Source organism: Lycorma delicatula, chromosome 6 (assembly GCF_047948215.1).
Source record: "Lycorma delicatula isolate Av1 chromosome 6, ASM4794821v1, whole genome shotgun sequence".
Taxonomy (NCBI): Eukaryota; Metazoa; Arthropoda; class Insecta; order Hemiptera; family Fulgoridae; genus Lycorma; species Lycorma delicatula.
In genome coordinates, this window is record NC_134460.1 from 117,312,085 (window position 1) to 117,336,551 (window position 24,467).

The 24,467-nt window shown below is 29.5% G+C and overlaps 1 protein-coding gene across 1 annotated transcript; it reads left to right on the forward strand.

Moving 5' to 3' along the window:
* Positions 1-2,945: 2,945 nt before the first annotated feature.
* Positions 2,946-21,398, forward strand: LOC142326154 (uncharacterized). The gene is made up of 5 exons (XM_075368384.1): positions 2,946-3,045; positions 8,811-8,878; positions 14,098-14,251; positions 17,747-17,818; positions 21,107-21,398. Exons 2-5 carry the CDS (start codon positions 8,811-8,813, stop codon positions 21,212-21,214), a joined length of 402 nt encoding a protein of 133 aa, XP_075224499.1. The 5' UTR covers positions 2,946-3,045; the 3' UTR covers positions 21,215-21,398.
* The last annotated feature ends 3,069 nt before the right edge of the window (positions 21,399-24,467 follow it).

Genomic DNA, 24,467 nt, shown 5'->3' on the forward strand with positions numbered 1-24,467 from the left:
GTGTGCATAAAATTTTAACACTCTTTCAGTTTCTTTTTATTGAAATATTCTTGTCAAGATTATTATAATATTGATAGTATAGTCAGATTTGAGTTTAGAACTAAACAGGATAAACAGATATTTGCTTTGACATAAGTTTGCCCATAGTCTTCCTTAATTCTTCCAACCAAATTCCTTCAGAACTTCTTTATTGTTTTGATAAATAGAAATATCCAACTGAATTATAATCCAATCTTTCCCACCAGTAGGTGATTTACATCTAGGAAAACTGGACATTATTAGTTTATATTTGCTGAAGGAGTAAATAAAATAAAGAGTATATTTAATCATACATTATTTAATTGTGTAATTAGGTATAAATATGAATAAAAAATTTATTCATTGACAATTACAAGTAAATCGGGGAGATAAAAAATATAAACATAACACAGTACGTGCTGGCAACACTTGACCATTGCTACTTACTGGATCAAACAGTGTAGTAAAGATTTTCAAAAGATTTGATTTTTTTTTGTAGGAAGCTTGATTGCTGAAAAAGGTTTCACGTAAAGCACTGCAGTCTGTGGTTTGATTTCCACTCTACCAACCAACTGAAAATCTCTAATGATGCTTTCGACAATGTATAATCTGGCAACAATTTATAATTTAAAAGGTAAACATATGCAGATAATAATTTGAAAAATTATGTGGAACAACTTATACACTATATTATTCCATCTAATATGTGTACTTAAAAAAAACAGCTGACTAGTTTTCTATTTATTTCTAATCTTACATTATGACAATTATGAGTATACGTTACTGTAATTGTTCTTAAAAATATCATTTTCATGCAGTAGATGTTATGGTAGAATGAGGGAATAACAATGAATTAAAATCACATTTTTATGATGGGATAAGAAATGAATCTTGTAAAATATAAAAAAAGGTCAAATTCAAAGGGGTTTGACCCCAGAACCTTTCAGAAAAAGGGTGACACACTACCATTCTACCGCATAGGAAATTTATAGATGTACAAAGAAATAAACATTGCTCACCAAGTTCATTGATATAGAAGGGCAGATTATGAAGGATTTATTTGAAAAAAGCACTCCATGGAATGAATCTTTTTTTAGTCTTCTTAGTAATGATTCCCATAATTACTTTCATATAATAGCGGATTAAAAATTTCTACTTACAGTTTATCAGTTATTTCAGAGAGGCTGGGCATAAAACATCAAAATCTCTTATACATCCACTTGAAAAAACATGCAACAGGGACATTAATGCATCAAAGTAATACACAGTGTTGGGTATTTAAAAAGAGAATGCACATTTATGGTGCACATCAAAGCTGGTCATGAGATTGAGTTGGTTAATTTAAAAACCAATAATGTGTTGATCTGATCTTAATTAACAATTACCTTCAGAAATTGTGGATCGGATAGACACCATCACCTAGGAGGGAGGTCCTTGAAGAACTAATTTTAGTGAACTTATTATCTTGTTTATAGTTCATCTTTGGGTAGATTATTCCTTTCTCATTTTCTACCTCTTCCTTCCTTGTTTTGTATCACAATCTATGAGGTAGTTTTTGGCTAGATAATCACTGAATCCATCGATAATAACATAGCAATTCGATGAGTTTTTTAATGACAAGTCAAAACAACTTCTAATGCATATGTATATATATAATGGAACTGAAAGATGAAACTTATGTTATATCAAAACTATCAATACTGACAGGGATTTGTACCACAATAATCCAGTCTTCTGAATGAAAGCCATAAATTCTATCATCTTTTAAAGAGATCGGTTTAAATCTAAAAATAATCTTTTCATAAATTTTATCTAAACATAATTTTTTGTAAGCTTGGGCACAAGATTCTAAAATATATTAAATATAAAAAAATCACATAGATAAGGATATAGATCTTAATAAATATTTTAGTTATGATCTAATCGGTCTTTAGTATTTAAACAGTGTTATGCATAACAGCAATCTTTTTGTGAACAAGGTAGTTTTGTAGAATAAGGAATATCTTTAAATATATTATGTATCTTTATTTCATATTATACTACAAATTTCTTTTTTTCATATTGATACAAATTTTCTGATGAGAAAGGAAAGGTAAAATGAATGTTTTTTCCATATTTGTGATCCAAGCACTTTTCATTTGTACAATTTAGTAGCTTGTAATTGAAATTTTTGAACTGCACACTATTTAGTCACTTACTAATCACACTGAAATGAGATGGGTAGTTCCGAATTGTCACACAGTTCTTGAGATGGGAAACTATGTTCTTTAGGGAAGCTAGTCTTTTCTCAACGTCCATCCTTTTTCTTTATCGCTGATACCTTCAACCCTATTGGTTTCTAAAGGATTTGATTGGATATAACTAGATCCGTGATGAATTAATTTAAAAATCACCTTTACAGAATCAAGAACTATTTAAATAAATTAATTATCTATATAATAATAGTTGAATTTATTTACTCTTTAACTGTGTATTACTAGAAGACACCACTTTATTTTTGTTGGTAGACAAGTTTCATTGTTAAATTTTATGGATATAAGTAATATGAGAAAATTAACGTAAAAAGCAAATAATTGATAATACAAATGTAAAAAATACAAGTAATTATGTCAAGAAAGATTAGTATGTATTAAAATGAGGATAAAGAATTGTATCAAACCAGTTAAATAACTGATAATAGAGAGTTTTTTAATTTGTATTTGTGTAAATATTTTTGAATATAATTTTAAAACTTACATATAGGTAATACTGTAAATCATTAAATAAATATAAAAGAAAAAGTGATATATGTAATAGAAGTCTAAGTATGATTCAAAGGATATTTATTCTATAACATTCCAAGTATAATATCATTGGTTGTTGATTACAATCATGTGAATCATACTCATAGTAACTGAATAAGGTAACGTCATTAAAACTGATTATATTACAATGCAAATTATTTTAGCTGGAGTAATTTTTTAATGCAACATATTTTATTCCTCACACCAGTTATTACAACATACCTCCTTATCACCAAATAAAAATGTAAGTAATTTAATTAAATACTTTAATTCAACAGTTCTCTGAATAAAGTTTCTTCTTAAATGTTATCATAAAAGCACATAAATTGTGTATTTAATAGTTGCTATAATTATTCTACATACTTATAGAGATAATCATTTTATTACTACAAAACCTCCCAAAAAAAAAATAATAATATATATATATATATATATATACATGCATATAGAAAGAGAGAGAGAGAGAGAGAGACTAAGTTTATCATTTAGGGGATTAGAAAATAGAAATGAGTTCATGGAATTAAAGTAGTCACTTGTTTGTGATAAATCAATATATGAGATAAGTCAATATTGTTTGTAATGTATGAAATTAAATAAATCAAAAACTTTTTGTCATGAAAATAAAACTATAAATTAATTTATTTGTAAGTTTACCTTCAGTGTAGTTACCTTAAAAAAGGTATACCTTAGAAAGGTATTTCATTTTTGTCATGAAAACCAAATCCTCACCAACTACTGAAAAGAGGGACCCTTCGTGATGTCTTCAGTTATTATCATAATCAAGTTTTCTTGATTGAGCAGTATAATATGTGATAAAACATTTAAAAACTTTTGGAATTAATTTAAAAATTAAATAAATGATTTAGTTTTAAAATGAATTGTCACTTAAAAACATTTATTTTGAAAACTTTTTATGCAATATAGCATCATGCAATTTTAAAAGGAAAATTGCAGAAAAAAGCCAAAAAATGAAATTTTTGCTTTTAAGTAATAAAAGAATAATTACAGGCATTGATAATACTACGAGGGTTATTTTTTTATAGTCCGATCGGTCTCAAAATTAAAACCACAGTGAAAATAATCTTTTTTTTTATTTGTAACAAGTACTTACATAGTTACGCTATTTCTCTACATAGTCGCCACTCGGATTTAGAAATTTGTCGTAGCGTGGTACCAACTCGTACATACTGTTTAAAATGATATTTATTATTTACATACAGCCTAGTGCAATATTACAAGCATAGGTATCTTTCATAATAGTCCTTAAGCTATTCAGATGCGTCAAATTTGATCAGTTCTGTAAATTTAAAAAAAATTTCTAGAACTATAGTTATTTTTAGAGTGCGCTAGACGAAAATATAAGCTTAGCTGTGAGAGGAGGGTGCTTGTAATACACATTATACTACTCTATTCGTAAATGTATTCTACATCAACTATGTATTTTTCATGAGTAATTGTTTATAGTAATAAATAGAACTATTTGAATAAATGGAGATAATTTTTTATGTTCAGCTTTTTATTATACCTAGTGAATAATTAATAATTTTACCTATAATTTACTTAGTAATTTTACTATAGATTTATTTCATTTATATATTTTCACATGTATTATTTTTTTAATAATAGTAATGAAAAGCACTTATTCTAAAAGTTATCGTTGTAAATGCAATTAATACATTAGTGCAAATTTATTATTTTCTTTAAAAATGTTGTGTTTTTGGTTTTCGTTTCTCGAAACAAAACATAAATTAATATTATTTTTAGGGAACGTCCACTCCTTACTGCTAATACACACTTCATATCTACGTCATTTGACAGGCAAGCCCCTACGTGTGAATTCCTACTTGTGTGTTAGTGTATTCTACCACGTAAGTGTAACTTTTGTTCGATACTCGCCCGTCTCGCGACCCTGTGTTGGTGTACACTGTGGAAATGTGAATGAAAATGGCATGTGTAATTGACCTATTCTTACCTAATCTGATAGGGCAGTTCCCCACGATGGGGGCCGAGGCCCCCATCGAGAACCCTCCTGTACCTTGAGAACAAGCCGAATTTTTCTTCTGTAGCCCAGGTGACCCTCCCCTGGGGGAGATACCCTACCCGGTCCTAACGTACATTTAAGTTGAGGGGATGCATGCACTTCCCCTCAACTTCGCCTAACTTGTTTGTGTTGTGTTTTTGGCATAATAACAGGATCGGAGCGGAGGTACCCTCTGTAAAATCAACTTAAAATTCATTCCAGTGACAAAGGCAGTTTTGTACGTGTATAATCTGTAACTCCTTTTAGAGAAATGAGAATTTATTAACAACGTTTCTCTAGAAACAAAATTAATCTATTTTTATTTGATTATTTTTTAATTGTTGAGAAATTATTTAATAATTTTAATAATTCTGGGACTATAAATTCCGTAATTTCTTCCCCTATTCAAATTATTTTAATATTTGACTTCCATTAAAACTTTTAAGCCGTGCAGTCCTATAGTAGAAAAGATCCATATACGAGGGTTATCTTTTTTCAAGATCCGATCGGTCACGAAATTAAAACCACAGTGAAAATAAAAGAAATTTTATTGTAACAAGTACTTACATAGTTACGCTATTTCTCTACATAGTCGCCACTCCGATTAAGACATTTGTCGTAGCGTGGTACCAACTTTCCAATACCCTTGTCATAGAACAGAGCCGCCTGTGTTTTCAGCCATGTTTCTACGCTGTTCTGCAGCTCGATTCTGTGCCAAAATGTTGTCCTCCTAGCCAGCGTTTCATGTGAGCAAAGAGGTGAAAATCGGATGGAGCCAAGTCCGAGCTGTATGGTGGGTGGGTGATCAAACACTTCCCAACGAAAACGCTGCAGGAGCTTCTTTGTTTCAGCTAGTGTGCGGCCGAGCATTGTCATGGAGAAAGACAATGCCTGATGACAACATTCCTCTCCGCTTATTCTGAATTGCCCTTCGTAGACGTTGAAGAATCACGCAGTATGAAGCTGCAGTGATGGTCGTGTCACGTTCCATGAATTCCACCAAGAGAATTCCATTCCGGTCCCAGAACACAGTAGCCTTCTCCAACAGAAAGTTGGAGAAGGTTCGCTTGAACTTCTTTGGTTTACTGGGAGAATGAGAATGCATACACTGTTTGGATTGTTCTTTTGTTTCTTCAGTTTCGAAATGGACCCATGTCTCGTCCCCTGTGACAATTTTGTTCAAAAACTCTTCTCCTTCATTGTGGTAGCGCTGGGGAAACGTTAGGGAGGTGTCCATTCTCGTTGTTTTGTGATGGTCGGACAGCATCTTGGGAACCCATCTCGCACACAGTTTGCGGTACTGAAGTCTCTCACTCACAATGGTGTAGAGAGCTGACCTTGAAATTTCAGGAAACGAATCACTCAATACATTATTTGTGAACCGATGATTTTCTGGAATTGCCTCATCCAATCGCTCAACGAGATCATCGGTTGACACTCGCTTCCTTCCCTGACCGCCTTCATCATGAACATCTGTACGTCCTGCTTTAAATTTCCTGCACCATTGTCGCACTTTGCTGTCACTCGTTGAAGTTTCACCGTACACATTAATTATTCGTCGATGAATTTCAGCTGCATTACACCCCTCAGCCTGAAGAAAACGAATTACCTACCGCACGCACTTCACACTTGGCGGGAGATGCTATTGTTGTAGACATGTTTACGTGCTAGCTGCGTGTTCAGAACAACACGAAGTGATGCGGCGTGATTGAAGGCCATACTGGAGACGCTGCTTAACACATATACGCAAAGGTTCATTCGGTTTTTGCGCGGGTTTTTATTTCGCGACCGATCGGATCTTGAAAAAAAATAACCCTCGTTTTACATCTTACTTTGATTAATTTACTTACATAGTATACATAACTTTTAGTTTGTTAAACACATATAGAAAAATCTGATAGCATTAAAAAATTATTAGGACTGTACTCACTTAGAACTGTATTAGAACTATAACTCACTTTGAAATCAGACAAATATTGTTATTTTCAGAGGAATTTACAGAGTTACTCATATGAGATATACAATCTGCTTATAGTAAATAGATAGCTAATATATGTAAACAAACCAATCCAAAACTTATCTACATGAAAAGTGGTTTATTAATAACCACTCCACTGAAGAAAGAACTACATAATTAGCTCTGAAAATCCTCTGGAAAAAAGTTTTTTCTGTAATTTGAAAGTGAGTTATCATTTTAAATAATTTTTGGTTTTAATTTATTACTTTTTGAATTAAGTTAAAATAAAATAGGTCTAATTCATTATATATTTTTGTGATCTTAACATCCATTATTTTCATCATCACTCATCAACTTGTTCATGATGAAAGAAAAAGCAGCTTAGGTCATGACATTACATGTTTACATCCACAATAACTATAATTTACAGCATTTGAGTTAAAAATATAATCAGTTATTGAAACCAAATATTTTAAACAAAAAAAGAAAGCAATTTTTGTTGTACTAGATAAAAAAACTACTTGTTTGTTGATGAAGTGGTACAGGATGGGTGGGGTAAATTTAAGTCTAAAATATCTGTCTAATAGTTACAAACCACACAGATCTTCTTACAGTTGATATTTTTACACTCATCATTAAATCTGCAACTACATTTCCTGAAAAAAAAAATTTCATTTTATTTTTTCTCTCTTTGTAGGCCAGTTTAAAGTAGTTTACCTAATGTTAGAATACTCCTGTGGTACATTGTGAATAGATTTCTAATATCTTCCAATTATTTGATGAAATTGTAATTTTGAGATTGTTTTTTTGTTGATAATTCAACATGATTTGTTGTATTCAATTAAGCAATTAGTAATAAGAAATTATACTACAGACTAAATGTTTTATTAAAAATGAAAATTCCAGTATTAATGTTAAAATGAATTAAGTACTTCAATAGTTTCTTGATTCCTAAAAAAAAATTTTCCTCACTAAACTGAATTCACTTCATGAGTGACAATATGAGATTTTTTCTACTATTGCCAATAGTAGAAATGTATATATAATTCTTTTTTGAATAAATTCTAACAGTTTTAACAACTTTTTTCAATATTCTAACATTATCTGAAATAAAAGAATAACTAATCATATAGATTATTTTAATTTGATCAAACAAGTATATAAATGTATATAAACGAACAACATATTGAATTCAAATCTAACAAACATTTTGACCAAATTTTAATACTTGCCTGCTAACTCAAAAACCTCCAGGAGTAACATCAGCTGATGATACGGAGAGAACAGTGATACAATCACTACAGTTGACCTCAAGAGCAACTGAAAGTCTTGACATAATTTTAATATGTTCTGAAAATATTGTATTTATTAAATTTGGTTCAGTTTTTCATTTAAAAAGTTTATAGTTTTATATTTGCCTTGCTTAACAGAATCTTACAATTAAGTTATTTTTATTTCACCCTGGTTAGAATAAATGAATCTTAAAACTACTAAAAACCTAACAGTAGAATATTAATGATACAAGATATCAAATAACCAGTTTGATAACAATAATAAATAAAATTGATGTTTAGCTGATGATAAATTGCTATACAAGACCTTTATCGTGAGTGTAAGAATGTCAAAAGCCACAACCTAACAATTACCAGCAGATTACAAACAGTTGTTTATAAGTAAAATAAAGAAAATCATGATAATTTTGCAATAAATTGATACCATACCTTAAAACATAAGCGATGCATTAGTGATTTTATAAATTATTTTTATAAGCAATGATTCGTTTATTATAGTTTGATATCACCATTTCATTGTATAAACTTTGTATAAGTCTTACAGTAGAATCATTCACTCTGTGTAACCATTGAGATAATGCAAGTATTTTGCACATCACTTGTAACTGAGTCACAAAGATTTTTGTCCAATACAAGCAAAAAAGTAATTCAATTGTAAACAATTTTCATCTTACTAGAATTAACCAAGATAACAGGAATATAATAATAATACTTTTGTTTTATTGATTTTTCATTTTTAGATGATGGACAGTAGGCTTCATTATGTTATATTCATGATGGTACTTATTGGTGAATATGTTGCTGAAGAGTAAGTTTAAAGCTAATTGTTTTTGTTAGTATTTAATAGTTTATGAAGAAAATTATTTTAATAAAGTAAAAGAGAACTGTTTATTACCGAGCTCCACCTCATGTTTCAAGTATATCTAAAATAAAAAGATCTGTTAATTTCACTTTAATCTTAGTAATCAAACAAAAAAATGTTTCACGCCTTATTTCACTGTATAAATGCAAACAAAAGGCTTCTGCATTGTAATAATGTTTTTTTTTTTTTTTTAATTTGTAAGTTATATAGTTTTTATTCTTAAAGCCTTACCTATTAATAATTAGAAAAAGTATTTTTTCGTTTAAATATTACTTTACATTTCAAATATACTTCTTATGTATTTATCATCATGTAACAATATAATTGACCAATAATACTCTTTTTGGTTAAAAATGTGTTAAACTTACCTGGTAGTTAGGATAACAAGTGGTATACACTGTTCAGCTTTTATGACAGCTGTAATGTTACTGGTACAGCCCAGATTTAATGCAAATACAGACAAAAATATAATACAGCATTCTTCTTTGATAATTTGAATGGAATAGACTCTTAAATGGTCATCCTACACAATAATTCCCAGCAAGCAAAATGTGTTATTAAATAATTCAATTTCAACTACACTAGTCAACAAAAAAAAATCGTTTTCCTGAATTCAAAATATACATAGTGATTTTAACTAATTTTCGGGTGCTACATTCAAAACTGATATCAGAATTTGTGTAATACGTCATGTTTTTTAGTTACATACACAGTATGTCTGAAAAGTTCCCGAACTAAATTAAATAAAAATACAGATTTAAAGATAAACAGATTTACTCACATCAGCCCTCTACATAGAACTTTTCCCTAGTTATACACTCATTGCAGCACCGGTAGGGCCTGTCAAATGTTATAGAGAAATAACTGTGGGCTCGCCTGCATCTGCTCGGTGCAAGCCCTTTGGAGAGCCGGAATGTCGTCGAAAATGCGGTCTTTCAACCTCAACTTCAGTTTTGGAAACAAAAATGTAGTCTGCTGGAGCCAAGGCGGGTGGGATAAGACGGTGATTTGATTTGCGGCATAAATTGTTGCCGAGTGATTGCTCTGATTTTAGTTGTTTGTGAGATTTTGAGAGAAATATTGAGATATATTTTGATTGACACATTCTGAAATAAACCCAGTTGCAGAAAGTGTTACTTATGTAGATCATAAGTTCTGTGAATTTTAACTTCAAGGAAAATAACTGACAGTGGCGGCTCGTGTACAGTCACTGTGGAACTGCAGCACTCCCTTTCCACTTGATATTATTGATGACGTTAAATATAATGAGTCTTTTTTCTTTAATTCTTTCTTGATACTTCTACAGTACATCCTTATATCCTTAAGCTTAATGTCAATAGCCATCCCCAATTTATGAAAAAGATACAAAAATCTTTGCATGGAACTGTGTGCTTCACAATTCCAGCAGCGTGGTGTTTGGGTGTTGTGTGCATGTGCACATAGGAAGCTGTACAGCAAGGCTATGAGGCAGAGAGAGCACTGTTGATCCCACAGTGCCAACTCTGGAAAGTAGTTTTTTTTACTCTGCATGTGCATGGAATGTTCCTTGTTTGTTCCCTTTTCTAGTTTAGTTGGTTGAAGGAATATGAAAGTGGTTTAATTGCTTTTCCAATAGTGATCAAAAGATGGCAGAAAGCAGGGGATTTTTGATCACCACATTTGTCCAAAAACACACTGGAAGGACAAAAGAGAAGGTAATTAGTAAAAACTAATTATGTATTTGTTTCTGTGTACATAGAAATTTAAATTAATCATCATTGGACTATAGTATTTTTAAGCAGACATTTTATTGAGTTATTTAATAGTACTAAAAAATATCTATATTGACATTTTATTATTTATTCGGTTAAACCAAATACAGTTTTTAAGCACAATGTGCTTAAAAACCATGAACCATATTCTTGAATATGATAAGTGTAGAATTAGATTATTATCCAGCTTCCAGCTAATCTATTTGATTCATTTTTTTTCGGTTCTTTTATTTTACAGAAAACTTTAACCATAGCCTTGAAAAGGCCCAGAAAAAAATTTTCTGGGGCAGCACCTGCACTAATTTTAGCTATGAGCCGCCACTGATAATTGACTAATTACAATAAAAATTTATCAAGGGATGTGATCAGAAGCGCAAAAAGTCAAAAAATAATTCAAAAGCTAAAACTGACTCACAAGAATGCATTTAATTCTTATTTCTTTTAAAGTGTTGAGCTACAAACAAAGCTAGTAATAATGCATACATCCTGCTTTAGCTTTAAAATTTTATCAACAATTCTGTCTAATGAGAAATAATAATATATAGTGAAATTATTAGTTAAAATTTAGTATGATGAATGCAGTAAAGATAGTGAAACATTATTTATGTAAATTGAAAATATTAGTTTTGTCAAAAAGGAACTCCGGTACTCCCAGTTAATCAAAATTCTATCATTCTGTATAAGCTTGAAATATATTAAATGAATATGAGCTAAAACAACAGAAGCAGCAATTCAGAAAAAGATTTAATTGACATTTTAGTTTATGTTTGGTGTAAATTATCAAAGATCTTGCTTAAATCAAGTAGTATAAGAATTGTCAAATAGCTTTCATCCTTCTATCATCAAATGACTATCAATACTTAGCAGTTAGAAGGATTGTAGTATAATAGTAATTTGGTTAGAAAATAAATAACTATTTGGCAAACAAATAAAAAGAAGAAAGGTATATACATATTTTGTTATGAACTATTTTCCCTGACATCTTTGACTGAATGTTTTAATGACAGAATATTCCTAAATATCAAGAGAATATGCCTTCAAAAAAAATATAAGTATAAGTAACTGTGAGGTGATATTATTATTTAAAGTAGTTTTTTTTTAATATTATTGGAATCCTATTAATACCAATTGAATTTTTTATTGTATCAGGTTGTGTTAAGTGTATTATAACTCATATCAGTTGTAAGAGAGTAGTTTATATAGAGTTGTATGAGAGAACAAAATCAGAAGTATTGTTAGAAGAAATAAAAAATAGTTGTCCTGTAAAACTTTTCTCAGTAATCAACTTTAAAAATGCTTTTTTCTTTTATGTTACTCCATTCACAATTTATAAAAAATAAATATATGATTTTATTACCAACACCTGTGAAATTTATATAACAATCTTAACCAAATTATTTGGAAGTATTCATTTCAGTATGTTTAAAAAATCTGATGTGGGCAAAAAATGACTTCTTAGTATGCTTATTAAATTACATTTACACATTATTTTTAAAATGAAAAGTAGATACAATTTTATTTCATTAAAAACTTTTGATATTTTTTCATATTTTTTTTTTGTTATTGAATTATTATTCACTGTAATTTTTTTTTACAATGTGAGGTTAATAATTATTAATAAATCAGTTAAATAAAAAAAAAAGTTAAAAAAACAATGGAGATTCGAACCGGTGTGCCTTCCCATAAGATCCAAATATTTTATTTATTAAAATTTTATTTGGCTATAACTCTGAAACCAATGAAAATAAGTACCACTTATGATATATCGTTGAAAAGCTCTCAATGAGGCTTATTACAGTAATTAAAAAAAAGTCCAAAATCCAACAAAATTGGATTTTGGCTTTTTTGGACATTTTTGGTTCAGTCGATTGCAATCAAAAGGGGAGGTGCACAACTAGATGTTACAACAGTCCTAAATCCAAAATTTCAACATCCTATGGCTAATCATTTTTAAGTTGTGCGAGATAAATACATACAACATATTTATGTCATGCCAAAACTAGGCAAAATAGATTAGTTATGGTCAAAATGGATATTTCCATTGAAATCTGGAAAATGAAATTTTTTGCAATCACAATACTTCCTTTAATTCATACAAGGAAGTAAAGAGTGTAAAAAGTTAATTAAAAAAAAAAAAAGATTAGCAATTTAAAAGAAGGAAAATTTAAGCAATATAAAGTCAGTCAGTAGGTATATACAAAAAAAATTCAATGTTAAAACCACTTTTATTTATGGTTCATGGTCAAAAGAGTATAAATTTAGCATAGTACAATTTAACTTTTCATGTCTTCAAGACCCATTTCCTTTGAAATATACCATATCCTTTAAAATATACGATTTCCTTTGAAACACGAAAAAAAAAAATTAATAAAAAATGTAGTTAATTATGTTGTAACATAATTAAAAAAACATATTATTTGAATTATTGAAAGTTAAAAGGCTGAATTAGTTAAATTCTGTTTTGATATGCTCAAAGATCATATTAATAAACAACATAAATAGCTAAGCTATTAAGTGCATTTATAAAAAAAATAATTTAATAAACTGGAATCATATTCAAGTTTCAAATAACTAATATTTTATTTGGTAATCACATTTTAAAATGAGTAATAAAATGAAAAAAATTTAGTTTTTTTTATTTTACTAAATTGTATTGCAAAATACAATAACAATTTTTTTTATAAACAGTTTTTATAAAACTGTAGTTCATAAAAAAAGGTTTTTGTTGTACATAGTAAAAAAATAATGCATTGTTTTTTAATTGTTATTTAGTAAATTTTGATTTAATAGTTAGTTTTTAATTTCCGTGGTAAGGTTTTCAATTAATTTTAATATCACACATGTTTTTAATTGGCTTACTAACATTTTTCTAAACTTTGTACCTTTAAAGCAATTCAGACTTTTAATTTCAGATTTTAATGATTTTTTTTTTTAATAAAGAATAAATAAAAATAATACAACCAAAAATGATGACAGTTTGCTAAAAGGGATTGAGATAGGAAAAACTGTACAAGAAGGTTTAACAAATTCAATATTTACAGCCTGTTAGTGTGAAATGGGTATAAAACATCTTCAAAAAATACAATTATGATTAAAAACAGATATTTTAAAATTTACCTTCATTCAAAAAATTTGTAATGACCAGTTAAATACATTGTTTAGGTACATTGGGATGGTTTAACATTTACATGTTACAAATATTGTTATATTTGTTTGTTGAGTTTGTAATGTAAATTCAAATGCTTTTCTGTTAGTAAAATTGTATATAAGTCACAATATTAAAAATTAAATCAGTCAATTGACTGTAAGTAATACTGATTGACTGTAATAGCTGTAAGTTCATTATGAATCAAAATTCTCTGTTGGCAAGATAACTTATTTTCTTTAATTTTTTTTAATGTAAATTATTTTCAGCAAAGAAAATTTTGATGGTAGTTGTTTCTGTGCTATGTTTCGAACTGAGGATGATCCAACTAAAGAAGATCCACTACTAGTCAGTGATCCTCAAATTCCTATTCCACATAATATTGCTGGAGCTAAAAGCTGCTTACGTATTTGCATTACACTAGTAAGTAAGATTTAAATTCTATCCATAAAAATTTAAATAACACTTTTATGGAGTTTTTAAAGTTTCTATCTAAAAAAAAAACAAAAACAAATATTATCTGGTGTACATTTCAAGATCAATTTTTTGTTTTATTTAATAATCTACATTTTATACTGCAAGCAGAAGATAATTTTTTTTCCTAATTTACCCGACAATTTTAAAGATGCCGAACAAATTTTTTTCAAATATTAAAAAGAAGCAGTAGAACAAAATAATATAAGAACTTTTAAAATGTGTTTTTTTTGTTCTTTTTTTTAATAAGATAAAAACATTGTTCAACATCTTAAAATGTTAATCAACAAAAATAGTTAAGGACATTGTTTTCTTTCCAATATTAATCCTTCAAAAAAATATAAGCTACTATAAAGAAATCCTATTCTATATAGATAAGACAGTAAACTGAGTCATATACTTTATGTATATGTACTCTGTTAATACATACTCTTTTGAAGGATACATGTTAATGAAGGCAAAAGCTTCATTGAAAGCTTTACATGAAAGAAAATAAAAACAACTCAGATAACCTCACATAAAAAAGAGAATTAATACGGCTGCTGTCTTCTGCTTTTGAAACTCAACAATCTTTGTTAAACATTTTTTTTAAATTAAGATAATTTATTATGAAACATAAGAATTCTGAGTGCTTATAGAAGTCAATAAATATTGTCAAAGTTTAACTTTATTAAAATTTGATAAAAATAAATGGAGACTGTTTACTACAGTTTTCTAACAGTCTGTAAAGGAAATATATATATACATATTCTTTAAAAAGGTCTCATTTTTTGGTGGTTATGAAATTTAGGTACTTATATAATAACCCACCAGGTTGGTCTAGTGCTGAACTTGTCATCTCAAAGCAGTTGATTTCAAAGTCGAGAGTTCTAAGGTTCAAATTCTACTAAAGACAGTTAGTTTTATATGGATTTGAATACTACATCGTGAATACCGGTATTCTTTGGTGGATGGATTTCAATTAACCACACATCTCAATAATGGTTGACTTGAGACTGTACAAGACTACACTTCATTTACATTCATAAATATCTTCCTCAATCATCCTCTGAAGTAAAACCTTACAATGGTTCCAGAGGCTAAACAGAAAAGAGAAAGAAAGTAGAAGAATAAAAGATTTAAAACATCCAATAGATGAATACCTACATAGATGCATTATTCCTGGGCAACAAACTACTCTGATCAATCCCAATCAGGGGCACTTCCTATGTTGGTAGATTGTTCCCTTCCTCTTTCTTCCTCAAACAAATGCCCAACTCCAATGTTGGGTCAACTGGCCTGGTTCCATCTGTGACATCATGCAATGGCCAGCAAGATCACACTTACTTAAAACCAGCAGGAAAGCCATTTCCTATTGCAGCTTAGTTGGGCTGTGATCACATGTGTGCCTGAAATTGTCCAAGGCCAGAACTTGTTTACTATCTGGAATTGTACAAAAAGTTAAACTGAACACCTTCTGGATACTCCTACTCCTACTCCAAGCTTACACATATATGCATAACTAGATGAATACATATTTGAATTTAAAAAAATTATAAATCCTAATTCTAATCATTTTTTACCAGCTACAGAAAAAATTTAAGCATACAGAAAATATGATTATTCATTCCTTGCTGTAATTTATTGAAATAAATGGGTAATGCTAAGAGTCTACTCAATGGTGGCGATTAAACTACCTGAAGAAGAAAGCACTGACATGATTGTACAAGATACATATAGTGGTAGTGATAAAGTCATGTATCATTCTTCTAACACGTACGGGGGGAAATTTTCATGCAGTAACAGCTGAAATTAATAATCATAAAGTAATGAATCTGTATAAGTCACCTGGTATGGCATGGACAGAATCTCATTTCCCTCTCCACAGCCACACTCACATTATAATGAGTAATTTTAACTAGCATCACAGTTTAAGGAACAATGAGGAAACTTGACAGTAATGGTGATACTTTGAAGAGATGAATGGACTAATGACTTGCACTTGGTATACGAGACAAAAATCTGACTAACTCCATATGATAAATAAATAGATAGGGAAATTTATTGAAATCAAATTAATATGTTTCATATATTACTACAGTGGATTGGTAAATTTATCTTGATAGAATAATACTGTAAGACCAGCATTCACCAACTACAGTAAAAATAAAATGAGTGTGATAATAAAAATAAATTTGTCAGAATAAGTAAATTTACAGATTACTAATAAATATTTAATTTTTAATTAATATATTTTCCTTGATAAACCTTATGTAAATTTTTTGAATTCCATGTTCACATGTTCCATGTTCCATGTTTATATGTTTATAAAATCATGTTTCCAGAAACATGATTTTATATTTGCTGTGATATGTGCTTCTTACAAAGAAGTACGTGTCCAGCAAATACCATTATAACTAACACATCTTTTCACAATATACCTAACCATCCAGTATTACTGATAAAAGAATTCAAGATAATAAAATAAATATAGCAAATTTTAATATACTCATATTTATTGACAATATGTTACATAAAATTCAGAACAAAATCAAAAATCCACTTAATAACAAAAATCTACATTAATGAACCAAAGAATGGTAACATGTATCGGTCAATTGTTTTCTCCCAAAATAGTTAAAAATTTCAAGAAATAAGATATCTTTTAAAACCACAAACAAAAACACAAGATAATTACTAAAAGCAAACTGCTAAACATAACAATCCAGACATATATAAATTAAACTGCATAATTATAAATTAGGAAACTTGACATATATTCACATACTGATGTAAAAAACACAATATCATGTAAAACAACACAATCAAAACACAAAACTTTTTTGATCAGTTTGCTAATGCTTTCAAAATATGCACAATTAACCATAGCATTACTTACATCATCACTGACAAAAAACTGCATCAGTTTTTCAAAAGATCTTTTGGAAACAAATTTTCACCACATATTTAAAGTGCATCGTTTAACACTTTTTTTTTTAATTTTCTTTTAAATAAAAAAAACAGCAAATTATTAATAAAAGAATGACCATTTGACAGATATAGTTCCGCCGACTTCTCAACTTAACTGATAAGGGAAATTAAATGTCATTTGATTTCAGAATCTCTTTCTTGTGCTCCATCAAATATGGAATTAGATACCAGTTTGGCCTTAAATAATGGCAAGTTATTGTGATTCACACAATTTAATATGAAGTAATCTATTAAATGTAAGGTTAAAATATGAATATTTCTCAATATTTATTTCATTTAATGTAATGAAGTACTGTTTGGAAATAAAAATATTTAAATTTTACAATAAATTGAGATGTATTGTAAAATAATCATAATGATATTTAATTTCATTCAAATATCAATCATGAATTGAAAATAATAGTACATGAAAGTCATGTAATATCTTTAATTTCTTATTTTTTTATAAAACTAAAACAATTTTCTTTTTACTAGTATGCAGCTTCTAGAGATGTCATAGGAAAAGCATTGTGTCAAGTTTTAAAACACGATACAGACAACCTGAGGGTAATTACAAATAAGAAAATAGTTTTATTATTAAAAGTAGTTATTAAATATTTTCTCCTACTTTTATTGTTATTTTAATTGGTTAGCCAATCAGTTAACTGGATCACCAATCAGTTTTTATTACATCGTTTTTAATGCTGTAGGCTCTTGGATTAAATTTAGCATAGTTAAATTAATATAATTTAGTTAATTTAACATAATTTGAACACCTATCATGTCGGTACACCCGAAAGCAACATCTCAATAATGGACTAACTGACATGTGGATTAGACTAACTGCTGAACTGCCAAATGATACAGTGTATTAAGTCAGTATACAGTAGGAATAAATTACATATGTATTTCATCATAACATTACAAACTTGATATATATAAATTAAATAAGATAACTGAAATCTATAAGTGATAAACACAATCTGTACATGTACCTAAAAAATCAAACAAAATAAAACTTTTTATTTGGTGTATGTCTTTAGTGTAATCCCAGAATCAAATTGAAATAAAGTAATGTGGAAAAATATCTTAACCTCATAAAGTAACAGATTGTGAGAACTCTTTTTACAGGTACTGAAGTACTTTTACAATTGTATTAAATCTCTGAATGTTTTTTATTCAAGTAAGATACGTGAATTTTAGACAAAATGAAATTATATATATGTGAAATATTATACGTGAATTTTATTTTAAACAAAATAAAACTTTTTATTTGGTTTATGTCTTTAGTGTAATCCCAGAATCAAATTGAAATAAAGTAATGTGGAAAAATATCTTAACCTCATAAAGTAACAGATTGTGAGAACTCTTTTTACAGGTACTGAAGTACTTTTACAACTGTATTAAATCTCTGAATGTTTTTTATTCAAGTAAGATACGTGAATTTTAGATTCCTCTATTTTATTTGTAACATCAAATGAATAATAAATGAGGTTTACTGATATAAACAGTGTTCAAATATTATTCTGTATGAAAAAATGCTGTCACTAGTCATTCATTTTCAAAACACATTAACTGTAAATACAAATATAATGGAAAAGTTTAGCATGAAGTATGAATGGAAATGATGCATGGCTGATAACCATATTTGATGATTATAGCACAGCACAATATTTTTTGGTCTAGCAGAAAGGGCCTATGCATGGTTTTGTTGCCATCTTTATTAAATTGTTGTTCATTTAAAAGATCGTTCTATAATTTATATAAAATTAAATTATAAACTTTTCTCTTATACAACATATGATCTGTTAATTTTTAAATAACAGTAATTAATCTGAATTCTTTTCATCCTCATATAATGTGTAAAACTAATATATTCTCAGATAATTTAAATTAAAGATTTAAGCTTTTATTTTATTTTGTACTAATTGGATTTATTTATTTTATTCATAAATTTGCATCACTTTTATTAAATATAATAATTATTTTTAAGTGGCATGAAATTTTTAAGTACTTATCTTTTGTATTTTGAGATGTATTGGTTAACATTTTTTTCTTATTTTTAATTTTTTTTATCTTTCCAGATGAAGTTAATTTTGTTTTTAATTCGTGGAGTCTTCCTATTATTATGTTATCTATCCATTGTCTATCATTTATATTTCTGATAAAAGATAATAAAATAGTGTTTTTCAGTTCTAGCACTGTCATAAATATGAATTTTTTTTCTTCACTCATATAATAAATACAGTGCATTTGAGGGTAGGAGAAATGTAATGCAGTCGTTCATAACTCGCAGATAAAAGGAGATAGTCAAATAAAACAAATGGCACAAAAGTACATTTATTTTCTAAAAAAATTAAATTTTTTTTCAACTTAGTAACCATTTATATTTATACATTTAGTTATATATTTCTCCTGATGGTGAACCAATTTTCTCATTCTGGTCAATGAAGAATGCTGGCAGTCTCCTTGATCCATGAGCTAACTGCATCCTTTAATTCATAATCTGTAGTGAAATGAATGCCCTTACAACCCTATTTAATTGCAGAAAGTGAAAATCACAGGACTCCAAAACTGTGAGTGTGAAGGGTATGGAATAGGTTCAAATTTCAACTTCACAACAGCCTTGGCAGTTGCATGTAACGTATGAGAGCAAGCTTTATTGTTACAGAATTATCAGGTACGAGGATTGTCAAACATGAGGTACATGTTTCCTGAGGTGCTTCAATGTCTTTATATTGCACAGAATTCAGTTTACCCAACTTCCAAATAGTCAGTCATGTACATGTGTTTAGAATCTTAGAACTCTGTTGAATCCATAACAATGGCAACTGACAAAAAAAGAGAGCATGGGTCAATGAGTTTTGGAATGTTAGTAATAGGGAAATGAAATTGCAAGATGACAGCACTTGTCATTTTATACAACATTTTGTTCTCCTGTTACATTGTAGTGCGCATTACATTTCAGCTGCCCCTTGTACTATATTAAAAATAATGTAATATATTTTTTTTAAAAGTAACATTATACTAAAGATGTATAAACAAAACTGCATATAACTATTAATATACAAGGGTGGTCCAGAAAGTAACTTACATTTATACCTAGCATGGAGATGTGTGGGGATAGACCCGCCATCTTGGCATCAAAATGTTTCTACATTCAGTGTGAATCAAGCTGTTATAGCATGTGGACTGTGATCTTTCTACTTTGTTCATTGTGAATTATTGAAATGTGCACTTCAATAGAAAATCCTGTGAGTTTAGGTGCATTCAGTGATTAGTTTTTTACTGGCAAAAAAACCTCAAACCAAATGAAATTCATTGGCAACTTTGTGAGGTGTTCAGAAATGGAATGAGTGAAGGTGGAATGAGATAGTGGTGCATTCAGTTTAAAAATGGCTGCAACAATGTTCATGATGAGGGCCGCAGTGGTCAGCCTAGCCTTGTGACTGATGAAATGACGAAAAATCAATGATAAAATTCGTGAAAATTGCCAGATTACGATTACAAATCTCTCACTTCATTTCTCCCAAATTTCATAAAGTTTACTGCACAAAACTATATCGGGGAAACTTGGTTATCACAAGTTTTGTGCAAGATGGGTGCCAGAAATCTAAGGCGGCAGATTTCTACCAAGAAGGAATTGAAAAGCTTGTGCATCTTTAAGATAAGTACCTCAATTTAAATGGCGACTAATTTAATGGCTACAATTTTAATGTAGAAAAATAGTTTAAGATTGTCTCTTTCAAATTTATATAATAAAATTGTTTTTTTTATTTGGTTTTTATTTCAAAACGTAAGTTATTTTCTGGACAGCCCTCTTACATATACTGACAATATTTTATTCATTTTTAGGTAACTGTTTATTTTCGTCTTTGTGATGAGGAAAAATGGGCAAGTACAAGAAATGCTGATAAAAATAGAGTTTGTTGTCGAGGTGATGAGGCTGTTGAATGCAGTTAAAGATATTTAATAGTAAAAAAATTTATTACAAAATTTTCAATTTATCTTAGTGTTCAATCATACATATTTCATAGTTAAATCTGCAAAAAAGAGATCTGAACATTTTAACACTAAATATTCATTAAATGTAAAAACTACTTTAGAAAAATAAAATAACGTTTTTGTAGCCTGTGGTATTGGTAACAAATTAATGTGAACTTTTAAAAGCTATGTTTTTTGTTTAATAAAACATTATTTACCTTGTTACAAGAATTTTTCCTTTCACCCAGTTGCTGAACATCAATTATAAGAATGTAATTAAGTGTACAAGTTTGTATCTGCTAGCAGAATAAAATGTAGAATTAATTATTTTTATTTAATTTTTTTTTGGACTCTCAAGAGTGATAAGTTTAATTATGCCTTTTGTTTCTAAGGTTAAATTATAAATATTTCTTTATTTTTAGTAGTTTTGAAGACCCAATAACCTTTTCAACTCAAGAGAATCCTGCAATTTAAACTCATATAATTGCTTTTCCTGTTTCTCTTTCATTAAATATTTTATTTACTCTTAGGATGTGAAAATGTCAACATAGTAAATATAACTTAAGTGTGATTTGTATGAACTAATTTATACAATTAACATAACTACAAACTAGGATTATAGGCTTTTAATTAAAATTCTATCAGTAGCTTAGTCAGTACAGACAAATGATGTGGAATTAACCAATACAGTTCATCTCAGCTAACAAATAAAATTACCCTTATGTACTTTCATACATAAAAATTTATGCTGCAACACTAATTTTACAAAAAAAAAATATATATATAGAAGACAACTTATTTAATTCTCAAATATGAATTTTTAGAGTAGTAAATTAACTGCATTTAAGTAGATTTTATACACATCTGTGTAATAATGTGCTAACAACCATTAATAATTCCAAAATCAATTTTTCTATGGATTTTTATGTTTACCTGGCATCAGTAGCTTTACTAATTGCAGCACCTTACTGCTTGTGACCACTCCTCTCACTTTATCCACTTTTAGGTACATAACTGGGAAATATCACTAAATAATAGTATAGAATGTAATTTCAAAGTGTGCACCTTGACAATGTGGGGAGCTGCAAATTGTTACATAATTTTATTTCCATTTTAATTGTAATTTGTTGAGTGTCTTCAACTACATTTTTTTTTTTTTGGGGGGGGGGTATTTGAAATGTGTTCTATTAAATTTTACTTAATGCTTGAAAAGATTATTGACTATTTTGCAAAGTGGACTTGTTAGAATTTGTAGTCTTATGCTGCAACTTTTGCAATCTTTGTCCCACCAAGGAAAAGTAGGCTGCCTTGGCTTTCCAGATGTTAGAAAGATAGGTTCATTGGCGCTATCGAATAGCAGGTGTGTGGATCTTGCTACCAGTCTTGTTGTATTGACTACAGAATCTTTGTATCCAATCGAGTCTGCTTTCCCAACCACCCATCTACATGGCTGACTCTTGAGGCAAATAACTATTACCAACCAAGATAACAATCGGTCTGTGATAGATTCCAAAAACGTGCCAGGTAGATAAGGAGTAGGAATGCTTAACATGAATAATCACTGCACAAAAAATGTACCTGATAAAGATGACATAAACATATATGACCCATCGTTCAACAAACTAAGATCCAAGTTCTGCCTCAGTTGATCAATCAGTATAATTGATCAACTGAGGCAGAACCAGGATCTTTCTTTCTGAAACAGTATACCTCAGAAAGAACATGAAGATGTGCCCGAAGAATAGTGATGGATGTTGAAATCGCCAATTATTAGGCAGGGTAAAGGAATTTTTGAAAAAGGATTGGACAGATCATCCTTACTAACATCGGAATTTGAGGGAAGATATAGGTTGCAAATAATCATTTTAAATGGCAATATCTTTACTGAGACTGCTGGGATATTTGTATCCAGTACAATCCATGTGGCCAATATGATCCCCTTTAAGAAAACAGCCATACCTTCTCATCCTCTACCCTCAGCTGGATGATCGCATCTCTTGCAAATGTATCCACGAAAAGACACTTCATCCTGGGGATGAAGATGAGTTTCCTACAAACACAGTATTAAAGGATTTTCTTTCTTTTGTACGATTTTGATATCCTCACATCTAGAACGGAGACCACAATCATTCCAACGAAAAATATTTGTACACAAAATTATTTTTTTCCCATTATATGTAAAACTCTGCATGTAGGTGATTTATCAAATATTATCCGGCTTTTCTGTTTGGTGTTTAAGACTTTGAGGAAGTGCTTTGTTTCTTTGGACACTTCATCTTCCATTATATTCCCAAAAATATCTCGAGATGATGATGGGGATTTGGAAGGCTGGGAGTTATCATAGGTGATGATTTGGTCCCTTCATTGGCATCTTAGTAGTTTGCCACATAGTTGGTGCTGCAGGAATTTTATTGGGTGGCATACTAACTGAGGTGGTTTTCGGTGAATCACTGCCTTTACACCAAAAATATCCTTCTTCTTGTCTGTATTCAACACAGCAATGGCAGAAGTGAGGGATTTTATCTGGTCCAATAAAGCTTGGATCAGTGTGGTCAGTTCTTTGCACGATGTACACTCGTTTTCTTTTTGTACAGCATTAGAAAAAGCCTGGAAAAACTAACATCAGGATGTACAAGATCCCTCATGTTGTGAGATTTTCTGTGTTTCCTACAAGCCACAGGGAAAGACATGTTCTGTTCAGTAATAATCCTTAATATAGCCTGTTCTTCCTCATAAAAGTGACATTTTCTAGACGTTGTCAAATGTGAACCCTTACAATTTCTACACTTCTCAGCTGCAGTGAATATGCTATCATGTCCCATACAGCTGCAACATACAAAAAAATTGTTCTTTTATGCAACCAATTTTTGCGAGAGCAAACCCTGACATTGAAAGCAACATCTGGAGTTTGATATGCATATTCACACACAGACAGAGGTAATCTTTTTTTTATTCACTCAGGGACCATTTCAGAGTAGAAAAAGTTATAATTGAAGATGTTGACACATTAACACCATTCTCCTTCCTCATTATCCTCTCAAAAGAAGTGACCGACTGCAGTGACAGTTCAGATGGTTCAATACCAGCAAAGTAACAGCAGAAAATCACTTCCTTGCTGGAATTTAAGGTATTATGTATTATAGGGTATTATGGCTCCAATATCACTTTGTTCTTCCCTATAAAACCTAAGGGCTAGTAATTTCCGACTCTGTTGGTCTTCACTCACGTGGTC

Coding starts and splice junctions, on each gene's coding strand:
- LOC142326154 (XM_075368384.1), top strand. CDS start 8,811: ATGATGGACAGTAGGCTTCATTATGTTATATTCATGATGGTACTTATT. Junction 8,879..14,097: donor GGTGAATATGTTGCTGAAGA/GTAAGTTTAAAG, acceptor AATTATTTTCAG/CAAAGAAAATTTTGATGGTA. Junction 17,819..21,106: donor ACGATACAGACAACCTGAGG/GTAATTACAAAT, acceptor ATTCATTTTTAG/GTAACTGTTTATTTTCGTCT.